We start from the raw sequence: 23,879 nt of genomic DNA on the forward strand, positions 1-23,879 counted from the left end.
TAAGTCCCTAAACTCATAGTCCTTGACACACACTCTCTCTCTCTCTGTGTCCAAGGCTACTACAAGTGCCCGTGACCTTGACTAAAGTGCTCACACATACATCTACCACATGGCCTACATCATCGGTGGCTCAAAGGTGGTTTTACTCTATTGGGGCATGCTACATTGGGTTGTGGGGTTTCTCTCTCTCTCTCTCTCTCTCTCTCTCTCTCTCTCTCTCTCTCTCTCTCTCTCTCTCTCTCTCTCAGAAAAGATGATCTGACTCCACTTCCTTAGGAGCCTCCATGAAGTTTGCCGATGTCGTTCCTTCTCCACCACTGGGTTTGCTATAGCAGTCTCTTGCCATGTGTCCTGGCTTCCCATAGTTGTGGCAAGTGAAGGTCCTTCCTCCTACTATGCCTCTTCCTCATCCTCATCCTTGGAGAATCCTCCTCGGGTGAAGAATGCTTTTTCCTCTCCAGCTATTGAGTCCAGCCATTTCTTCTCTTTGACCCTGGTCTCTTGCTCTAGTAGAGCTCCTTATATCTCGTGCAGCTTCAATTCAGGTACATTTTTTAAGGTTGCTACAATGTTTTCATATTCACCTTTGTCCACACTCTTCAAAAGCACTGCTAGTGCCTCATCATCTTCTACCTTCTTGCCAATGGCTGCCACAGTTGTTACTTAATGCTTTTATATTTATTCAAGTGTGTGATTAAAGGTTCACTTTCCTTCATATCCAGTTTGTACAATTGCATTAACAGATTTATCTTTGAATTTTTTACTTGAGTGCCAAATAATTTATTGAGTTCATCCCATGCATTTTTGCCCATTGTATCCCTGTGATGTGATGAATGATTTCATCATTTAAACTAAGTGCGAGAAGTCCTAATGCTTTCTCATTCCTACTCTTCCACTCATTTTTCCCACTCACCTCTGGGCATTCATCTCTTCCCTCAACTAGCCCCCACAAATTTTTCATCATGAGCAAATACATGGTTTTTGTTTGCCATGTATAAAACTGCTTCCCATTAAATTTGGCTATCTCTTGTGCCGTGCTTATGATGATGTGAAGGGGGTCTTACCTCTTGATCCAATTTCAAGATTCAAGGGTAGTGTCTACCCTTTTACAACTCAATCTGGTGTTTAGGTGATTACAGATTGATCAGCATAAATTCACACCGAAAATTTCATAAAGCAAAGGGTTACGAATCTGTACTGAATGGTTGGAGTATCAAACCATCTCCGAATTACAATCTAAAGTTATAGGGATCTGTATCAGATACCCCATGGTTAATTTGAACCCTCAATTGCACCAAAATACAATGATTAGTGCTGATTATTATTGATTAGCAAAATAATCCTCTATTTTGTGTGCAAAAAATAGAGTATGCGGGGAGTCCATATCTGGGGCCTTAGAGTTTAAATGAGCTCAACTCCTTTCAAATCCATCAATAGCAGTTAGTCTAGTAGAGGATTAAGCCAAGAAACACAAGATTTGACCAAACATTGAATGCTTAATCTCTGTTTTACCAAAGTCACCTGTAGATTTGATGCAGAGCTTGGATCTCACTGTAGACTTAATGAAATCAAAAACTGTCTTCACCAGCTTGCAGAGCTTGGATCTCACTGTAAACTTAATGAAATCAAAAACTGTCTTCACCAGCTTGTAGAGCACCCTTGAAAACTCGTGGAGCCAAGAGGAATTAGAATAATTGTATCTGGTGGGGATAGAGGATCTCAATTTTTCTTAGAAAAATGGCACAAGTCTTTTCGTGAAAATCGACAGCATGCAATGACGGTTTGGCGATTCGTTTTGACAGGCTGAAGCACAGGGAGTATGGCTACATGTGGCTAAGAGGTTTTGGGCCAATGTTATGTGTAAAGGGAGAGAGGGGTACAGATGTTAATTGAAAAAGAGCTAACAATTTGATTTTTTCCTAATCCTAATTAATTAGGTGATTAGCAAGATAATGGGCTCATAAATTTGATGGATTCTAAGCTAGGCTCTGATACCATGTTAAATTTGCAGCAATGTGATGAGCTATGGTGGATCAAATGCTAGAATCAACATCATTAACAAAGAGATTAGACGATGATTAAGATGAGATTAGTGAGCAATGAACTGATAGCTTAATGTAGGCATGGATAATAAAAAAAACCAACAAATTCTCATTAGGCCAACGCCTCAATTTATAGAGTTTACATCCAAGCATCTAATCCCACTGATAGCTTAATGTAGGCATGGATAATAAAAAAAACCAACAAATTCTCATTAGGCCAACGCCTCAATTTATAGAGTTTACATCCAAGCATCTAATCCCACTGATAGCTTAATGTAGGCATGGATAATAAAAAAAACCAACAAATTCTCATTAGGCCAACGCCTCAATTTATAGAGTTTACATCCAAGCATCTAATCCCACTGATCTCTCCTTGATTCACTCCACCTCTTTTGCTTGATTCTCTCCACCTCTTCCTAGAATATCTCCACACATCCTAAATCTTCTCATGCTACCCTTTATTCTCTCCTAGTAGATACGTCTCACCTTTTCACAGCTTCTCACTCATTTACAGATTCTCTTTTACAACCTCTTGCTAAGGGCTTGTTCCCGCACACACCCTGTTCACTTGTATATTTCAACATTGTGTTCAGTCAACCCCAATGGGCAACCAACCAGAAGCCTTACCTACCACCTCAACAACACTTGCACCAAAAATTCAAGATTCAATTCCCATGTCTGCAACGGAGACTTATGAGCGCATCAAAGATAAACTCACAATGCTCTTTTCACCCCTCTAGATGTAAAACACGTGCAAAAGCTACATGGCAGACATAAGAACCTATTGCTCGCAAGGTGGTAACCAAAAAAAGAAAAGAAAGAAAAAAATACAAACACAAGGGAGTTAAACATATGGCCTACCTTAAATGGTAGAATATCCAAGTAACTCCCAAGGATCTTCCATAGCCCATACATTTTTGTTAAGCTTATAGCTTAATATTTTTTTGGCTAAGATAATGTAGCAACAGCTCCATGAGTACATATCCATGGTCATGCATTGGAGGACATTTGCACCAAAGCCTCACCATCGATAACTTTCTAGGTAATCTTTGGATGGGGAGGCCATGGTGGATGAAAGCCTGGTCAATGGAACACCCATTGCCTGGAACCTTCCTTCAAATTGCAAATCTCTCTAAATGAAGCTAGAGTCTTCACAAAACAATGATCTCTAATCCTTAATGAAGATATCTTAGCCTCGTAAATCGACGTCATTCTTTCAAGCCTCGCCAACAAGTGGGTACTTCAACAACTACATCACAATAAGAGTCTATGTGCCTCGCCAACAAGTGGGTACTTCAACAACAACTACATCACAATAAGAGTCTATGTGACTCAATTCTTGTACTTCATGTATATCTGCTTCATAGGAGCCCTTAAATATACATAAAAATTTAAAAAAAAACACATGGGAAGAAACATGCAGAAACAAGTCCTACTCAACAAGATTTGACAAGAATCCTACCACAAAAGGGACTTCATCGAAGGCTAATTTCTTCAATGAATCAAATCAACATACCATAGTCATGGAACTAAGAATATGATGATGTCCCATAAAAAGTTGCTCACTTTTATCTTCAACCTTTTTATTTCATTTTATTTCTTATAGAAGTCCTTTGGTATATGCCTTGGTTTGCACAGTAATAGCACTTTATGCTATTTCCATTATGATTTCTTTGCCATCCATCTGGGCCTCTCTAGCTCCAAGGTTGGTCATGTGGTCAAAGGCACCCGAATCGACATACCATAGTCGTGGAACTAAGCATATGATGTTGCCTCATAAAAAGTTGCCTCATATGATGTTGCCTCATAAAAAGTTGCTCACGAAGCATATGAGCCACGCACTAAGGTTGGTCATGTGGTCAAAGGCACTCGAATTAACATGCCATAGTTGTTGAACTAAGCATATGATGCTACCTCATAAAAGTTTCTCACTTTTATCTTCACCCTTTTTATGTCATTTTTTTTACAGTAATCAGTAATAGCACTCGATGCTATTTTCATTCTAATTTCTTTGTCATCCATATCGGCCTCTCTAGCTCCCTTTGCCTCTAGAGTGGCCTCTTCCACCTGTTTCTGAATTAAAATCTTATTGTTGCTATCCATGATTCTTGTAAATGAAGATATGTCTCTACCTCTACCCATGTCTATGTAAAAAGCATGCTCTTGCATATTATTAGAGGATTATTTGCTCCTAACATTAGACTCTCCACCACTGATCAGAAGGGTTATAAGGTCCTAAATGTTTGGGAATTTTTCTCGAGTTTAGATAGATGTCTAAAACTGATCATAGTCTTTTCCAAGTCTATTCAAAGTGATTGACACCAAGTCATCATCATCAGCTGGTGCTACAATAGAGGAGGCGAGGGCATCTACAAGCCCTTTTGTCAATGAGTAATCAATGATATATAGATTATTCATTTATAGATTATGTAGCTCTTGATTTAACTACATCTTCCTAGCTTTAGTATATAACCAATGTATTCCATGCATCTTTAGTTATCGTTGCATCTCGTATACGACCAAACATATAATCACAGACATTAACAGAGAGCCAATACATAACCTTGTTGTCCCTCTTATGCCATCATGCCTTAAAAGCCCCTATACCAGTTATGGTGTCAGATTTTTTCCCATAAGCTTGAGCTCCTTCTTGCCACCTATAATAAATTGCCAGTATCCTTTTCCCACAAGGAAGCTTGTCGTCCTAAACTTCCATGCTTGGAAGTTATTCTTGTCTATCTTCTGTCAGACATCGTTATCTGTAGTAACTTTCACTTGTACCTAATATGTTATTCTTGTCTAGCTTCTGTCAGACATCGTTATCTGTAGTAACTTTCACTTGTACCTAATATGTTATTATGTAATTATGTTATGCACCCACTTTATGTGAACCAAATATGCGCCCACTTTCACCTGTACCTAATACGTTATTCTGTAAACATGTTATGCACCCACTTTATGTGAACCAATCACATCAACATATATCTATCATATATGTACACAACTCAAAATCTCTATAGGCACTTCAAATCAACCATTCTACACAACAATCTATGTAAAACATGCACAGAAACACTAGCACAACTGAAAACACATGTACATAAACATTGGCATAGTTAAATACTATCATTGTTGACACTTTTTTCGAGAGTGTCTCCATGCAAAAACCTTACATGGCGAAAATTTGAGTCCAAAATGACTTTAAATGGCCAAAATAATGATAGAAAGGTCCTTCAAAACCCAGAAACACATTGTGCTTTGGCTTCACCAGAAAGGCTCCCTAAAATATGGTAGTGCCCCCTCCTATTGTGTGCCTACTCCTCCTATCCTTGACTAGTAGCTATGTACAAAGATTTGCTTCTGAATCAACGAGAAAAGAGATGGAGTTACCCTTACCTGTGTACAGATTCCTTTTCTTGCCTCTCAAGCTCGTTATGCAAATTAGTGTTTTGATACCATGAGAAGAATCGGGAGTGATCTTCAGCTCCTTACCATCAAATTTTTTCACACACACACACACACACGAGTAGACAAGCACACAAGGGAGAGATGGATGGCTGAATTTTCTTCTTTCTTCTTACTTCCATATAACCATAACAAAAAGATAATAAGGTCCATAGTGTGAACCTCACTATATGAGCTGGCACTATAACTATGATATAATTCTAGTAACTAAAGGGGATATCACATAGCCTATAAACCATTAGTGGCATATTAATCATAATCTCACCAACCATGCTAATAGTGGGGAGCTATCATCCACGTGTATCATCCATAATCGATATAGTTGACCTTGATATCTCAACACACTCGGGTTAATATGGCGTAAGTGGGGAGCTATCATCCACGTGTATCATCCATAATCAATATAGTTGATGTCATCCATGTGTTTTTTCCTATTTTTGCTTCTTGTTTATGCATTGCATACATTAGATAGCAAAGAACACACAAAATCAACAAACAGTCATGTCGTGAAAATCAGATACGAAATGAGCCTACTGTTATGGCTCACCCTAATCCTCCTTAAAACACATCCAACAAGAGATTACTTGGTAAACCGCAACTATTGTGAGGATCTTTCCAATGGTTGAGCTCGTAACCCTTGAGGTCTCCAAGCTCTACAACTCCTTAAGAAGCAATTCCACCGTGTCTCTCACGAGCGTTGTTACACTGCCGCATTGCACTACGTGTGCTCGTCCCTCCTCTCACCTTACATCACTCACACACACTCACTAGCATGCATTAGGGAGATAGATTAGCAAGAGGATTAGCAAGAGCAAGACTCTATTACACAATGGGAGAGTATATCTGTATTATGAGAGATTTTCACTTATATACATGGCCATAAGTGTTCACACTTATGGCCATAAGTGTGAACACTCACTTAAACTATGGTCGGCCACACACTTTAGGCTCATAAGAGGCCTAATGCTATTACAATGACTACTCTCGTAATATATCCATGAAGTCCATCACTTAGGACTTCATCCTACATGCTACCGCACGCTCTTGAAATGGAAATCGCCATAAGTATTCCATCACACCATACGGGCACCCATCCAAGTTGTAGATTTGGACACCATTGCTTCATAGCTTGAATGTATGACCTTTTGGTGTATCTACCTTGACTCCTTGATGTAAGATAATGGCGGTAGCTCTTGTTAACCCCCCAGAAATGGGTTAATATTCCCCCCTTCCTGATGCCGATCGCGTTGAAGACCTTTGTGTGGGGACAATGGACAAGCATTGTCGAGGCTTTGATGTTGAGTGACCTTCAATGGTCTTTGTTCCTCCGGAAGGAATAAGAAGGGGTAGTTAGTAAATGAAAAGGTTAGTGGCGTATAGGGAATTCCTAACGGGGTGGGGGTGGGGTTTTTTTTGCCAGTGATTGTATTTTTATAGTTTTGTGAGCTTTTTTTTTTTGCTCACTTTGTTTTTGGCAATCATAAGCAAAGTTACGTGTTATTTATGCTGGTTGGGAAACTAAGCCTTGGTGCGTGGCTCAAAGAATTAAGAGATTTGAAAAACCCAGGTTATGCAGAAATAGGTGATGATACAAGGCACCCTATTGCGCATGTTGGAAGAGTCTCTTTGTCTATGCAGGATGGAAAATTTAAGTATCTGACTAATGTTGTTGATGTGCTTCATGTGCAAAACATAACAAAGAATCTAGTTTCTATTGGGAAAATGATTGAGTAGGGTCTACGAGTGAGGTTTAGCCCTCTATCATGGATTTTATATGGAAGATTTCAACAATAATCAAATGTCGCTTGGTTACAAAGGGAAACATAGTTGTTAAGAGTGTTTACATTGGATATCAGCATGCCAAAAGTAAAGGTTGCAATGTTTACACATGATACAAGTGTGATTATAAACATTGATATTTGGCATAAATACATTAGAGTGTCAATATTAAGTGTAGTATGTACTCTTATCTTTTTAGTTATATGGTTGTAGAGAAGAGAAGAAGATAGAAGAAAAATCAGCCATCCATCTCTCTCTTATGTCTTGCTCTCTCTTATATGTGTGTGTGGGCGTTTGCTTGTAAGGAACTCAAGCTCTCCCTCTCCCGCGCATTCTCTTTATGCTTGAAACCATTTGCGCTTCCCCCCCTTGAAAACTAAGGACTTTATTGAGATTAGATAATGAGGCTTGCTTTTGCCTTTTTACCACATCATTATATAGTTAAACCCAAGCATTGTCTAAGTTCCAATCAACTTTCAGCTGAAAAAGAGGTATCACTCTCATCATCTTGAAGGGATTCAAAAGAATTTGTAAACTAGAGGGGATAAGGGAGACGGTTCCTTTTGATTTCCTTGTGGGAACCAAAGATGACATTCCACTTGGAAGAAGGATCCTCACTTTGCCCTTCCACTTTTTCAGATGAAGAAGACATCTTATCTTTTCCTTTCCTTACCCACCCCTCCTTATGATTGGGAATCATACCTTTGTCTGTTTTAGATTGACCTTTCTCCCCTGATTGCCTTGAAGCTCATTATCATTTTCGTGGGAGCTGCTAATTGTTTTGCCATTTTGCTCATATAAAGGATGAAGAGGGTTGGTAGGACAATCAATCTATTTCCCTCCTTTCTCCTAGTTATTCCCATGTTCTCTACCCTCATCTTGACGAGTGTATGATGATTAGGGTGATACACTTGTTGCACGTTATTATCAAAATGAATAAAGCCATAGAATATGTTCACGTGCAGTAAGTGTATCCAATGACATATTCATTGATTAATTAATCAGGCCCTACCGGGGCCTGATTAATTAATCACACAAGCTAAGGTCTGAACCTAAGTTTTTACACATTTTTTTAATTTTGCAAATTGTCTCTCTTTGTCATTGATAACCATATGCAACATTACAGCTCCCTCTCTCTCTCTCTCTCTCTCTCTCTCTCTCTCTCTCTCTCACACTTGAAGGCAAACAACCTCACATGCTTTCCTCTAGCTTGACACTTTATAAGTGAGCTTCAACCCTCGTAACTGCCTCAAAGTATCTAGAGCTTTCACCATTCTTATAAGGTTTTGCTTCGCAGTATAGCTAAAGGTTTAAAATACACTTGTCTAAGGTTCTTTCTCTCTCAGCTAATTAATTAAAGTAAAAAACGTTTGTAACCCAATAATATATGGGTCCAAAATTCTCATTCACATTAATTAATTAGTTAGGGAAGAGGGCCTTAAGGCTTAATTAATTGATATTTGGGTTAGAAACCTTAGTGAGGTGAAGTGTGTAAAGGGACTTTTAAAAAAAAGGAAAAAAATCTAGAATGTTCTCAACTCGTCCTACAACCGCCTCACGCAAAGTATAACAATTGCCTAGCTACCTTTTTCATCTGGGCGAAAGGCCCCGAGAGAGAGAGAGAGAGAGAGAGAGAGAGAGAGAGAGAGCACGACGACCATGAGAGATAAAAAAAATCCTTCGTTGCACATGCACAACTGTGAGTAGACGATTTTTAAAAAAATCCTTCGATGTGATGATTTTTTTAAAAAAAATTTGGGCCTTGCGTGACTTTTTTGAGAGCTTTGTGTGCTCCTTAAGGTTTTCACCTTAGGGCGCTAATAATTATTAGCGCCCGTAAGGACGCTAATTAATTAACACGCTAGGCCAATATATTATTATATATATCACGGTTAACTAATAATATGGGTAGGAAAACCAGCCGAGGACCCTATTAAATTAAGACGTCAACGTGTCCAAATCATAAACCTAGAACAAAAACCCACTCGCACGGTGCGTCTCCTTCACACACACACGTCTCTCTCTCTCTCTCTCTCTCTCTCTCTCGTGTTGCCAGGAGCTTGGAATCATGGCGCAGCCTAACAACGGTGGGGGCGAGCAACAGCATCAGGAGACAGGAGATAACGCCAGGAAGAACAAAATCCAAGTGTCCAACACCAAAAAGCCCCTCTTCTTCTACGTCAACCTATCCAAGGTACCTCTACCCTCCAATCCTCCCCGCGAGAAGCTCTGAAGTGAAGGTTTTTCTGCAGGCCCTTTTCTTACCTGCATTTTTATGAAAATTTTGACTATACATTTAGTCACTTTTTTCAATTCATATATTGAGATTTTAATTATCCATTCACTTATTTAGTTATTTAGCTACGGCATGCTTCATGTGTTATCTATTACATGGGGGCGAGAAAACTTATCGAGATGTATTGGTATCACTGGGTTTTCTTTCTGTGCGGCTACAAGCAGAGTGAGGAATGGGCTTGCAAGACAAAGACATGTTGAGTTCTGGGTATCATAGACCCTCCACATGCTTGGAACTTGATGTTCCTCCAGTCCTCTCAGCGTTTACAGCCTATGGAGCAAGGAGAATCAGCAGCATATAGTTAGAATTCAGCAATTCAGCATTAATTGGAAAGAGGGAAGCAGGACCAGTAAAAGAAGGCCAAGGCTCACAAGGTATAGAAGCTTTTGACCATTACCTTTAGGGGATAGGGTACAGAGCTTTGCCCATAGAAAAACACTCTGCCTTGGTAGCAAGGACATTGTGCATTGGGAAGCAGAAGAAGGGCAGCACCATGCTGTGGCATGGAGGTTCAGCAGCTACATTTTCGCGTAGCTATGACAAACATTGAGCTTGAGCCATTCCACCATCTTTGAGTGTTGTAATGCCCATCGGATGAAAAGAATGTTTACCCTTTATACATAAAGAAGAAATTGTCATTTTACTTGGGGTTTTAGCCTATAAGGGTGTGTCGGACTACGACAATAATCTTAGCCAACTTAAGACTTAGAAAGGTGTGTACAAAAGTCTTTCTTTGTAGGGTGAGCCATTAAAATGAAAACTGGGGGAAAAGCCAAAGTTTGTCATGAGGAGGGTTGTGTGCTGTATTCATGCGTCTTTTCTTGATTCACACTTATAGCACGATGAGTTGATACTACAATGGTTAGTGTAATTTTATTTTCTTGGGTGATTTTCCGAAGTAGAGTTGGTTTTATGTATTTTTTATATTGCAAAACAAAAGTAAAGGACCTGTCAACTGGTGCTTGCAGAGGTTCATGCAACAATATGAGGAAGTGGAACTCTCTGCATTAGGAATGGGTAAGCTGCTTCATGGCTCCTTAATGACTTGTCAAGTTTTTCAATATGCAAGATTTGTCCAATCCACAGTTGTCTACCCCCTATGATGCTACGTGCATGGCCGAGCCATAAGAGAGTCTGTCTGCCTTCTGTCGAATTTTGAACTGGTGTAGCCTCGGTATGTATGCAGTCAGCTGACAGAAAATGGCCCTCTTTTCATGTTCTGAACTGGCATGCCCTTCGTACCCCCTATTATTTAAGTGCATGGATAAAGGAAAGTCTGTCACCATTTGTTCATCTTGTTCCAAACTGGCATATCCGCTCCACAGATGTATGTGTGAGAGAGAGAGAAATGAAATGATATATTAACGTCTCTAAGAGGCCGTAGTGGCCTATGAGACCAAAACTGAGAGGACATCTGAAGTTGGTGTCTCATCGAAGAGAACAACTAAATGAGACTAAAAAGTACAATAAACTGATTGTCCTACAGTTATAAGAACAGAACTGTAATACTCTGAGATGATACTGAGTAGAAAATACTGGAAAATACTGAAAAATGTATATCGTGTAGAGAGAGAGAGAGAGAGAGAGAGAGAGAGAGAGAGAGAGAGAGAGCGCTATTGATTTTGTTGCAAATGCAATTGCATGATCTTTGCAGGTAGGGTTGCTAAGAAGACTTTGCTTTGAAATGTTTTCTTTTTCGCAGCAATTTCAACGGTTGTTACGGTGGTGGAGATATTGAAGAACAATGGGCTAGCTGTTGTGAAGAGTAAGACATGTCTTTGTAATCCTGTTTTTAAGGCCCAAGTATCATAATTTTGAGTCTGGATAATATGTAAAATGTCAAAAGGCACCTTAAGTACATATTTGTAAGTAGAAGCCCCTTAGGATATTTGTAAGTAGAAGCCCCTTAGGATCCACTCTGAAACAAATGTTATGAGAATGAAACCTAGGCAATGGTTGGTGCACAAGGTCAATGTAAGGGATTCCAATGCAGAGAGTGGATGGAATAATCCCAAACAACAACATGCATAGTACATACTTAAGATGCCAATGCTAAATATGTGCTTATGATATTATACATATGGCAGCTATGGGCGGCACTCCAAAATGTAAGGTCTCCAGGTTAGGAATTCTTGAAACACCCATTTTTGGGAGTCCTTATGACCCCATTCTTGGGACAGGTCAAGAATCTGTCCTAGAGGTCTTTAGATTTTCCTTTTGGAAGGCCAAAGGCCACAGATTTGTAGAGTCATATGGGGTAGCAAGTCCTTGACAGGCACTGGAAGGCTTCCTTTTGGACCAGGATCAAGTCAACCAGGCATATGGGGTATTTCACTTCAGGTTGGCAACATATATGAATTTATGTGACCAGCAGTTGGCGAGTTGGAAGGGCTTCCAAGAGCCTATAAAAGGGTAGGCCAGCTCAAGAATCTGTCCTAGAGGTCTGTAGATTTTCCTTTTGGAAGGCCACAGATTTGCAGAGTCATATTTGGCACTTTTTGTACTATACAATATAATGAAAATACAGCTATCTCTCTCCCTCCATAAGTTGGACATCAAGACTGCTTTCCTACATGGGGACCTCGAGGAGGAAGTTTATGTACATCAGCCCATAGGTTTTGCAGAACATGGTCATGAAGGGAAAGTATGCAGGCTGAAAAAGGCCTTGTATGGTTTGAAACAAGCTCCACGAGCTTGGTATGCAAAGATAGATGCTTTCCTGCTCACTCAAGGCTTTGTGAACAGTCCATCAGAAGACACTTTGTATGTAAAGAAAGAAGAGAAAGATCTGTTGGTCATCGGTCTTTATGTAGATGATCTTTTGCTCATGGGATCAAATGATGACAAAATTGCAGCTTTTAAAGAGATACTGCAACAGACATTTGCCATGTCTAATTTGGGGCTCGTACACTACTATTTGGGCATACAGTTTGTGCAAGATAACAGAGGCATTGGGTTGTTGCAATCTCGGTATGTTGCTAAACTTCTGGAGAAGTTCAAATTTCAGGATTGCAAGCCTATCAGCACTCTTATGGAGCCTGGGATGAAACTGTCACTACAAGATGACAGTATTTTATTTGATGCCACTGTATATGCTCAAGCTGTTGGGTGCCTTATTTACTTATGTACTACACGGCTAGATATTCAGTATGTCGGGTTGAGCAGATTCATGCACAGCCCGCGATTGTCACATTGGCAAGCTGTGAAGCGTGTATTTCGGTATTTGCAGGGTACCTTGTCTCTTGGATTGCTTTATCCTGAAGGGGGTGACATGCAGCTATATGCTTACAGCGATTCAGATTGGGCTGGTGACTTTGATACTAGACATTCCACTAGGAGAAATTGTTTCTTTCTTGGCTCTTCATGTATTTCTTGGCTAAGCAAGAAATAGACCACAGTGGCCACTTCGTCTTGTGAGGCAGAGTACAGAGCAGCCTACACTACTACCGTTGAGTGTGTATGGCTACGTCGTCTTATGACTGATATGGATATTTCAGTGGAGGAGCCTACACCTATCTATACTGATAGTCAGAGTACCATTGCCGTGGCCAGGAATCCTGTGTTTCATGCTCGCACGAAACACATTGAGATTCACTATCACTTTGTTCGGGAGAGACTCCAGGCAGGTGATATCAGTCTGATTTACTGCCCTACAGATCAGAATGTGGCAGACATCTTCACCAAGGCACTACCACGTCCGAAATTCGAAGCATTCCGCACTGCTTTGAATTTGTTTCCTTTTGGTAGATGATGTACAGTGATCACATATCACTCCAGGGGGGTTTGTTGGGTTTTATGCTGTGTATGCACCAAGGGGAGTGCTAGTGATCATCAGTAGGTCACTGGGGTACTTTTTACTTTAGTTAGTGGATTTTTTTTCCCCCAATTTAGCTTAGTTTCACTTATAGTGGTTTATAAGTGGTTTGGTCCACCTGGCACAGTTTATGGCCGGACCATGTGAACACACTTTAGGTCACATCTTTTATATGTGGCTATTGTACTTCTTTTTATTATCATCATCATATGAGCAAACGTGTTTCTCTCTCTCTCTCTCACGCCTCCTGTTGATGTGCCTTCCAAAACCCTAACCCTAACAACCATCTCCCACATTTAGCTCACTTAACTTATACAAACAATGGACAATACTTGCAACATTAAAACTGGAAATGACAAAGAACACTTGACACCATCACGGGGGCCAGAAAGGATCGTCCCCCCCTTCAATACATATTGTATTTCTTGGAGTATTTATATGTACAACTATTCAACTGTCCCAAGGCCAGATTTCTCCATAACATGGAGTAAATACAACTGAAAAACATTAAGATTTCTGTTGATGAAGAATCGGTTGTCAGAGTAGACCAAATCACAGGCAGTCTCCCACCTTCACTAGGTGAACACCCGCCCCTCACTAGTCTTCCGGGACCGTGCACCAACAGGCACGCCCGTACCAATGCCTAGCAGGGTGAAACCGCGGAGGGAGTGATACCTGGTGCTCCCAAGTAAGCTTTGCTCCCAGTTTTTCTCGCACCCCAATGATTTTCATTGGCTTCTTTGAATGTGAGGGCGCGGTCAGGGTACTCACAGGAAAAATCACCATCCCGATGGCCTTCCATGGTGAAGGTAACTGGTGGTAATACTTGCCTACACAAGACTTGGAATAACAACATTTAAATTTAATATTTTCTGAATTTGAAATACAGAAACAAGTACCTGATAAAGACTCAAATTGGAATGTAAGGTGAGGAGACTGTTCCTCCCTTCAATGTAATCGTGGTCGGTGCAGACAGTCGTAGTTGGCGTGTACTGATGACAAACACAAGGGTAGCAACAGCCACACGTTGGTACTGGCAAGAGCAGCCACCATAGGCAGGTACTGGAGCAGCCACAGCAGGTGCTGTAGGGGTACAGAGCAATCACAGCAGGTGCTGTAGGCGGATACAGGACAGCAGCAACAAGTGCTGTAGTCAGGTGCAGACATCCATAGTCGGCATGTGCTGATGACGAACACAAGGGTAGCAACAGCCACAGGTTGGTACTGGCAGGAGCAGCCACCACAGATGGGTATTGGAGCAACCACTAGGCGGGTACTGGAGAAAGTACACGGCAGCAACAGGTAGCTGGTACAGAGGCGAGTACAGTGCTGCAGGAGGCGGGTACCCTAGTAGACAGCAACCAGGCGGGCTAGAGCTGGAGGCGGATACAATGCTGGCAGCATCAGGTGTTGTAGGTGGTTATAGGGCAGTCACAGGCGGGTACAGAGCTACAGCAACAGCCAGTGGGTTGGAGGCGGGTACAGAGCTGCAGTAGCAGCTAGTGGGTTGGAGTCGGGTATAGGGCAGCAGTGGGGCTGGAGCTGGAGGCAGGTACAAAGCAGCACTTGCAAGGTGGGTTGGAGGCGGATATAGGGCAGCAGCAAGGCGAGTGGTAGTTGCCTCCTTTTTCCATCAAAAAGGCAATACTTACCACCTGTTCACACGCCACATCAACTCATCAGCAGATAGCACATCCACGGTACACTGGCGGCGTTCCCGTCCAGTGTATTGGCACGTCATAGCAGGCAAACACACGAAAACAAGTCATGCGAAAACAAGTTTATGCATGCAAACATGAATGTATGTGCACATGTAATGGACGAAATCTCCCTTTCATGAAACTTATACAAGAATTTCTTGTTGGGCACAAAACTGGCGCGACAGAAATATGAAGTCCTGGTCTTCCTATGGAGTGACAGTCCCATAGGCAAAACACAAATCCTAGCACGGGCCTTCCTATGGAGTGACAATCCCATAGACAAAGCTCGGCACAAATATCAATCCTACCATGGAGTGACAGTCCCATGGGTAAGATGAAATCTTGGTCATATACGGGTGGCAGCAAACAGGCTCCCGTCCATATGGCACAATACTGGTCACATACGGGTGGCACAAAACTTGTTATCGTCCGTGAGACACAAGATGACTGACCCTTTCACATGGGACATTGGCCTGGACACATGTGAACATGGTACAGATCTCGCCGCTCTATCGAGTGACAATCCCATAGAAGTGGCTCCAAAAATGGAGATGGACCAAATGGTGATAGAATCGCCCATTGATTTCCCACCATGAGACAGCATGACGTCTTTGCTCCTCTCTCATAGCGATCTCCCGTGTGAATTGGTCACGATATTGAGAGAAGAGAAGTGACTATTCCTCAATGCTATTCAAAGTGCACAAACCAAATATATAAGTGAATAGTTATTAGTACTTGTTACTTTGCACACTCAAGAGACAAGTCTTGTAAGTAACAAGCTTATACTTAATACTTACATGGACTACTCCTCTGTAGCATATACTCTATCCAAATAAGATGTCCACCCGCAAACCAGCTTTCTATCATGCCAATGATTTGCATCCTTGAAAAGAGGATGAAGCATGTAAGCAACCATGTGGATTGGTTTATGAAACCAAATCCACCTCTCGTTCCAAGTCCCAGAGAGATCCGAAACCCAGCATGTAGTCATGCATTAGCAATTGCCCAATTTATGTTTTAACGCTCATCAAGACTCATGATTACATGATAGATCATAGTAGTAAGTACTAACTTCTAAGTAAAAAGCACCTCTCTCTCAAGTGGCAAAGCTTTGCACGTGGTCATGCATTGCCCCAGGCGTTGCATGTAGTGGTATACCAAGCTCATCATACACCCCTCGTGGTTTTATGGCTTCCGCCTCGTCCCAAAAATCATTACTTGAAATATAAATATAAGTAGTGATATTTTGGGCCTCCGACTTTCGGCTTCCGGTCCACCTACACCACTCTTCACTACATACCAATCAGTGAAAAGAGTCTACTTTGAACCATCTTGAAAGGCATTGTACATAAACATTAAATTTGTATGAGCATTGAGGCTATGTCCATTGTCATATGAGTAAGGAGCATACGAATTTAGGATGCATCATGCTTGTAAGTACTATGTACAAATTAGAAACGTGACATGTCTAAATGTTACATACCTCTGAAGCACTAAAAAATACCCAAACCGTGTCTTTGCTGGCTTCACGAGGTCATACTGACATAGGCCTCTAAATAGTGACAAAGCTTGAGGCTTTCGAGTGATGAACGTGATGATGCACAAAGCCTTTTCTAACACCAGGTCAACCCACTCAAGCTTTGCAATATCTTGCATCATGAAGTCAAGGGAGTGGGAGGCACATGGTGTCCATACAATGGTATACATGTTGTGGCCCAACCTTCTCTATAGATTGCTAAATGTGCTCATATATCCACTCCCCTATGATGCGCAAACCCCAAGCCGAGGCATCAACAACTCGCACTAATGTCGTACTGGCACAAGAAGAGACCAAGATATTGATCATATGCCACCTTTTCTACATTGCACATTAGACAAACAAATCGATTATGTAAATATTCAATAGACAACAATATAATACAAGTCTCAAATTATGATTTAGAATGCATCAAAAGATCAAAGCAAGGGACCATTTGAGAGTTGTGACTTACTAGGTCACTCCATGATAGAGCATCCATATCTTTGCCAACATGCTCTTGTTTGATTTGGTTCACTTGAGCGGTCAAGTGTGTTGTTCTCAAGGACTTTGAGTTGACGCGATGCATGTCGGTAGCTCTTACCCGCAGCCGCCAAAACTAAAGCATTGTAAAACTTATGGTATGAGGGCACACGAGCAATGCTAAAGGGAAGATTACATTGGTAAGAAAATTGTTGCTCTGCAATTTGTGCCTCTTGCTTGAGCTTTGGGGCGTATAGTGATGCAAGAGTAGTTTGAGTACCATGCACAAGTTCTGTATCCCTCTTCTTTGTATAGACTTGTGTGGGCGGTGTGCTAGAAGGCATGGAAACATGTGTCTCTTGATTTTAATCTATGGGGATGTTTGATAGAGACCCACCCATAAGAGGAGAATCCGCCGTAGCCGCACGTTTGATGTACTTGGTGGTTGGGAGCTCATAGCACCAACATTTGAAGAGCTTGGTGGTTGTGACTCGTGAGCTTGGGACCGATGGTTGCCCGCCTCCTCTTGCACTTTGCTCTAAGGCTTCGAATTGCTTGGATTCTTCTAGCAACTCCTCGATGTGCTCTCAGGGTAGTGAAGGGCGCAAGAGTGGGAGCACTTCCTGCCATGTTCGCTCCAAACCACCATGAGCAAAAAAATTAGCCTCACTCACACGATAGCATCCGTGTGATCCTTGCTTGTCCTCCCATGCGAAGTGAGCTCTTGCACGGGTGCTACTACCCTGCAAGACATCTCCACACAACTTGCACACTGCACATCTGGAGCCCGAGGTCCCCTACCTGTGGATGAATAGAGTGTCATTCCACACATTGCGGGTATTGTCCTTTTTGTTGTGGCAAGGCATTATAGAATTTAAGAATAGGGTTAAGAAGAGGAATTTTGAAATTAGGGAAAAAAGGAGATGGGAGAATTGAGGAAGGAGAAGAAAAGGGAAGGGAAGGAGAGAAGACGAGGAGAAGGGAGGAAGGAGCAGAAGAGGTGAAGGAAGGAGAAGAAGGTAGGAAGAAGAAAAAGCAGCAGGTAGGAAGAAGAAATAGAAGAGGGGAAGGAAGGAGAAGAAGGTAGGAGGAAGAAGGGAGGAGAGGAAGGAGAAGAAGAGGGGAAGGAAGGAGAAGAGAGGGAGGAGAAGGAGAGGTGAAGGAAGGAGAGAAGAGGAAGAGAAGGAGCGGTGAAGAGAAGGAGCAATGAAGGAAGAGGAAGAGGAGAAGCAAGCTACAGTCAAGCTGGTGGCTGCAGGCGACCGTCGACGTGAAGCTCATGGAGAAGTGAGCGCAGCCAATAAAAAACGCACACAAAGCTAACTGGAAAAAAACACGCCGCACATATGATAGAACGCGCAAACTGTAAACGGAAGGGGTAATTAAACACGGAAAATCTAATCAATCATGAAATCTGAAAATACACATGCATGGCAGATAAAACAAGATGACGACTCTGCACAATACACCACAGTAGGGCCAAAAGATGGGCTGACTCCTCTCCCCTCCCTTTATGGTTAGATTACCAAAAAGGAGTTTGCTTCCGATACAACTTATGTGGGTGCCCAAGGTTCACCAGTGGCTGCACCTGTTTCTTCCAATACAATATGAAAACAAGAATACATCACATAATTTGAATTTGCTGACAATTCTCAGCACAAGTGAGCATTCCCGGCATCAAGCACATGCAAGACAACTATGGACAGCCCATAGCACTCCCACATCAGCCCGGGACAACTCAACATCTTCATCTTCTTTCTGTCTGGTTCATAGGGTAAGTCGACCAGCCCTCAAAGGCTGTTTTCAGCAGTCAACCAGGCTACCAGCCCTCAGTAGCCACAGAAGAAAGCGACCAGCAGTTGTGCACAAGCCTACAAACCTCCGATCGGAAGGAAAACTGTTAAGAAGCCCACGACCAGCTCTTCCTCCCTATTCTTAACCTCTGTCCAGCCTCTATTCCAGCTGTAAATCAGCCGCCCAGCAGTGGAGAACATGCAGCAAGAGTCGGCCAGCTTCTCCCATGCATCCGGTGAACTTCAGTCACGATGGATGGCTGTAGAAACTTGCCAACAGGCTGACAACCAGCCGACCAGCCCTCATGCACTCTTGAAAAGCATGCGCCCCCCCCCCCCCCCCCCCTCAATTTGGAGTTTTTGTTAATATTGGAGGCTTCCCTGCTGAAAATAGCCCGCACGTGTGCTTTTCTGGTCCTGAAAGGGGCGCCTACATGAAGGGAGTCCAAATAATGTCCAGTGCCCGGTCTTTGGCTGCCATGTGTATTAAATAAGCCCTGCTCAATGTGTACTCACTTATAAGTTGTCCGGTCACTTATAAGTCAGTGTGAACCTGCACCCATAATTATTAACATGTGAACTCATAAAGCTGTAAATTGAGTTTTTGGGAATACTTACTACCTGCAAAACACATGTAGACCGCCTGTCAGTCCCAAACAGGTGTGCACATACACGTCCACAAGGTGCCCAGGCGTCCCCGGCCCCATGGACAACACAGGCAGAAATCTCAGGCATTGTCCAAGCAAACAAGACAAGTCATCCAAAGATAAAATAAAAGTCATGCACACACGAGTGCAATTATATTGGAAGAAACACCCATCTGCTTAGTTGTATCCGATAAAATGTCCAGGGCTCATGATCCTTCCGGAACCTTCCCAGAACATAAATACACAAGATCTCCAGGATAGCTAGTCCCAGAGACTTTCATCATGTTAGGCTTCATGGCCATACATGTACACCATGTCAGGCCCCACAAGCCACACATGTACTATCATGTCAGGCTACACCAGCCATACATGTACTGTCATGTCAGGCTCCATATGCCACACAGACACACCATGTCCGGCTACACCATGTCATGTCAGGCTCCACATGCCACACATGAACAGTATAAAAAAAATAGAAGCTGTAGGGGATTTTGTGACACAAACGGGTGAAAAAACGGGCATTTCTGGAGTTGGGTGAAACGAGGAGTTTCGCACGTTTCGTAGATACGTTTCGCCACAAAACGTTTCAGAGGTTTCGTTGGTGTGAAACATGTTTTTTTTGTGACTATGGGGCATACCAAAGAAGGCTCTTGGGAAACGGTTCCAAAGGGGGTGGAACAAGGATGCCATGAGATCAACCTTGGGAAGAAGACCATTGTAGTGTTCAGGGACAAGGCATGAAGGCAAGGGGACAAAGTGGAAGAGATGCGTAGTTCTCAACACTACAACTGGAGTGGAATCAGAGACAAGGCAAGGTTTTCAGCAAAAAGCTCACCAGTAAGGAAGAATGACAAGTTTTGGAGTCCATGAAGAGACAAAGGGATGATGATAGTCTTCCAAGGTCAAAGGTTGGAATCCCATCATCAAGAGGGGATGTTATGCACACATGGACATGGCTGATCTTAAGGCTAATCCCTGGAGTGGACAGCAGATAAACAATAGTTTAGGGCAGTAGCAAGTCCTTGACAAGCTTCCCTTTGGACCAGGATCAAGTCAGCCAGGCATATTGGGTATTTCACTTCAGGTTGGCAGCATATATGAATTTATGTGTTCATGGAGCTGGCCGAACAGCAGTCAGCCAGCTCCATAAGCCTATAAAACGAGCTTCCAAGAGTGTATAAAAGGCTATAGGCCAGAATCATTCCTTTCTTCTGACCCCATTCTTGGGGCAGGTCAAGAATTAGTCTTGGAGGTCTTTAGATTCTCCTTTTGGAAGGCCAAAGGCCACAGATTTGTACAGTCATATTTGACACTTTTTGTACTATTCAATATACTGAAAATACAGATCTCTCTCTCTTCTCTCTCTGTCTTTGTTGGCGACTGGTATCAAGGCTCCTGTTCAGTTACTAGGGCTGAAAGAAGGCACCCAAGCTTCCGCACATGTGACATGTTTGTCAGGAGAGAATAGGGGAACAGTTAGCCTTTACATTGAAAGCTAATTTCCGGTAGTTGATATTTGTTTGATTGTGTGCACATCAAATCTCAGGACAGGGAGGGTTACTGAGCCTCCACACAGTGCACATACAGGCACATGGCAAGTTATCCTTGCATATTATATTTGCATCGTGTATTTTTTGATGAAGTGAATTATTAAGATCTTACGGGTCAATCCTATTACACAATGCATGCTCATTCATTTCATGTTGTCACCATTAGGTGCTCGTAAACAAAGGGTTTTTTTAATAATATATCAACATACACACCACTTTGCAGAGATATATACATCAACCATAGACATAGGAGATGAGATGCGTGGTCGAACAGTGCAAAAGCCAAAGGTGAGATGAAAGTGTTGCATGGCATTTGTACAGCTTTTAGGTTGGTTGCACAGGCTTCCCTGCCTATGGGATGGGTTTGGAGCTGGACTGGCAAGAAGTGTCTTTTTTGTCCATCCCTGACGGGCACTCACTGTTGTGTAACCAGACATGCTATTTCTTCAAATTTTATTTTACTAAAAGATTTTATTCAAGGATGTACTTGGCCAGGAAAATGTGTTCTCATGACATTGGTTTTCAGATGGAGATAACTTTGAAGAAATCGGAGCAGTTTGATGAGATTATGGCTGCCGCGGCCAATGAGGAGAATGGGGCAACCGATCAGTATGAGTAGTAGCCTGCAGGCGCACAAGAATTTCCCCTTGTGCAAGGGAACGGTGTATAAGACCATTCAGGACCATAGAGTGGAATCAAGAATTTTTTTAAAGGTTTCTATGGAGTGCTAGCTCATAGTGCTTAGTCAGTTTTATCTTGTTAATCTCCTCTCTGCCATTCGATTAAATATTTGCAAACTGGATATTATCATGTATGCTCTTGTTTTCATAATGCTAGGGTCCTAACAGCAGACGACTCCTGCAAACTACTCATGTATGATCTTGTTTTCATAATCCTAGGGTCCTAACAGCAGACTACTCCTGCCTATGGAACTGAGTAGGGCATGATTTCCCTTCCATGGCTAAGGAATGGATGCTACCCAACCGCCATAGCTGCTCAGCTGTGGGAGCTTTTGATGTGAAACACAAGGTGCAAAGAGCAAGAGAGGCCATTTCATTTAAGTAGGATTGGCACATTTGGACCCGTAGAAAATCATGAGCATAATGAGCTCAATCATCTGCAGTGCAGGGTCAGGACACAATGGCTTTTAAAGCAGAATGTGAACATACGATCTAGAGTTTTGGTATGCAGTGTTTTTTTTGGCCAAGGAAGGTCGCTGCTTAAACCATGCGGATAGGCATGATCCTTGCAAAGGGTGCCATTGGTTGGCTGAGAGGAACACAACCCAATTAACTATTTTCCGAAAAAATGATCAACCACTGCATATATCCCTTCTTTTGGGGGCGGGGGGGGGGGGGGGGGGGGGGGGGTTTCAAATGATGAAGTAATAGCCTGATATTTGAGTGGACACCTTTTGTCCACATAAGAGAGATTGCATGCAGACGTGGACACCCTACAGACACCATGTCACCAACTTGGACAATTTCTAGTGTGAAAGAGGTGTGGTGGACTACAGGAGAGCAGAGGATTGTAGCTCCTGGGACATTGAAGATGAGCTTTGGGAATGGGAGGGTTATCCACTACAGATTATGCGTGCCCTATAGTTTGGGTGCTGGAAAGATAGATTCGGGACATGAATGGCCAGTGGACCACTTAAATGCACGGGAGATCATTCCTCTCTATTTAATGGGAGAAGATGCTATGTGAACATGCTTTAAAGCAATGGTAGCAAGTGCCTGATAATTTTATTACCAAATATAATTTTATCCGAAGGGTGGGTCAGCCCATTTCGGCCCTGGTCGGTCTCACAATTGCTGAGTTTATATTTTTAACATTGTGGATCGTTATTTTTCAATTATTATGGTTTCTGTGCAAATGGAGTGTGGATGGTGATTATATGAATGTGTTTTAAGGCGGTGACCATCATATTTGAAGCATCTAATGATATTAATGATTCAAAGTGTCTGAAATCCTGTAGGTGCTGCTCAAGTGCATTTCATTGGTATCATAGCTCTAGCTCTTTTATACTCGTGTGAAGACGACCCTATTGAGGGAAAAAACACTGCTTGTTATTGTAATTAAATACGGCCAGCCTATACACTTGTGGGAGTAGTCATGCGTTAAAAGCATGACAACCTAGTCTATTGATTTATTGGTATCATGGGATCATTTTATCAAGCTTAAGGGATACCAATATGTATATATATATCTTTTGACTGTGGGAGCATGGTGGGTCCATAACCCATAGGTCACAAGATCAAACCTAGCAAACAAAAGGGCAGTATACTTTAAGTTGCAAAGTCCTATGTATTGGCTTCATTTTTGGAATCTTGTGTTTTTTAACACCCAACCCTTTTATGCCTGTACAAGGAGAAAATTGTGGTGTTGTTTGCCTTGAAGATTCTTACCCATATTCGACCATTTCTCTAGAAATGCTTGCTCGTAGCGTGACACATTGCTTCAATGGTTGAATAACTAAAATTTTGTTATTCAAGCGATTAGATTCAAATCTATTCATGATATCGAGGAAACACTATTAAAGGCTGAGAGTAGCCTAGTTTATATGGGTTCATATGGATCTGTCCAAGGATTATGGATCATATTTATGGAACATCCTTTGCTTGAGATTTATATATGTATATGATGGTTAGGCACATATATATGATTGTTATTTCTTGGGATTTATGGTTTTAAGGATTTCTATATATTTCATTGCTGTATGGCTCCTTTTACCGAGATATGATGGATTTATGAACTAAATTGTTTTATGGGTTGAGGATTTTCTTTGGAGTTA

At 42.0% G+C, this 23,879-nt stretch overlaps 1 protein-coding gene across 1 annotated transcript; it reads left to right on the forward strand.

Moving 5' to 3' along the window:
• The first annotated feature begins 9,255 nt into the window (after positions 1-9,255).
• Positions 9,256-21,950, forward strand: LOC147634563 (uncharacterized protein At2g34160-like). Its single transcript, XM_086803676.1, has 5 exons — positions 9,256-9,480; positions 10,551-10,599; positions 11,285-11,347; positions 21,309-21,373; positions 21,612-21,950. Exons 1-5 carry the CDS (start codon positions 9,355-9,357, stop codon positions 21,702-21,704), a joined length of 396 nt encoding a protein of 131 aa, XP_086659802.1. The 5' UTR covers positions 9,256-9,354; the 3' UTR covers positions 21,705-21,950.
• Positions 21,951-23,879: the final 1,929 nt, after the last annotated feature.

The sequence above is a fragment of the Cibotium barometz genome, chromosome 10 (assembly GCF_041138505.1).
Source record: "Cibotium barometz isolate CiBa-2024 chromosome 10, ASM4113850v1, whole genome shotgun sequence".
Classification (NCBI taxonomy): domain Eukaryota; kingdom Viridiplantae; phylum Streptophyta; class Polypodiopsida; order Cyatheales; family Cibotiaceae; genus Cibotium; species Cibotium barometz.

Coding starts and splice junctions, on each gene's coding strand:
- LOC147634563 (XM_086803676.1), top strand. CDS start 9,355: ATGGCGCAGCCTAACAACGGTGGGGGCGAGCAACAGCATCAGGAGACA. Junction 10,600..11,284: donor ACTCTCTGCATTAGGAATGG/GTAAGCTGCTTC, acceptor TCTTTTTCGCAG/CAATTTCAACGGTTGTTACG. Junction 21,374..21,611: donor GAACAGTGCAAAAGCCAAAG/GTGAGATGAAAG, acceptor ATTGGTTTTCAG/ATGGAGATAACTTTGAAGAA.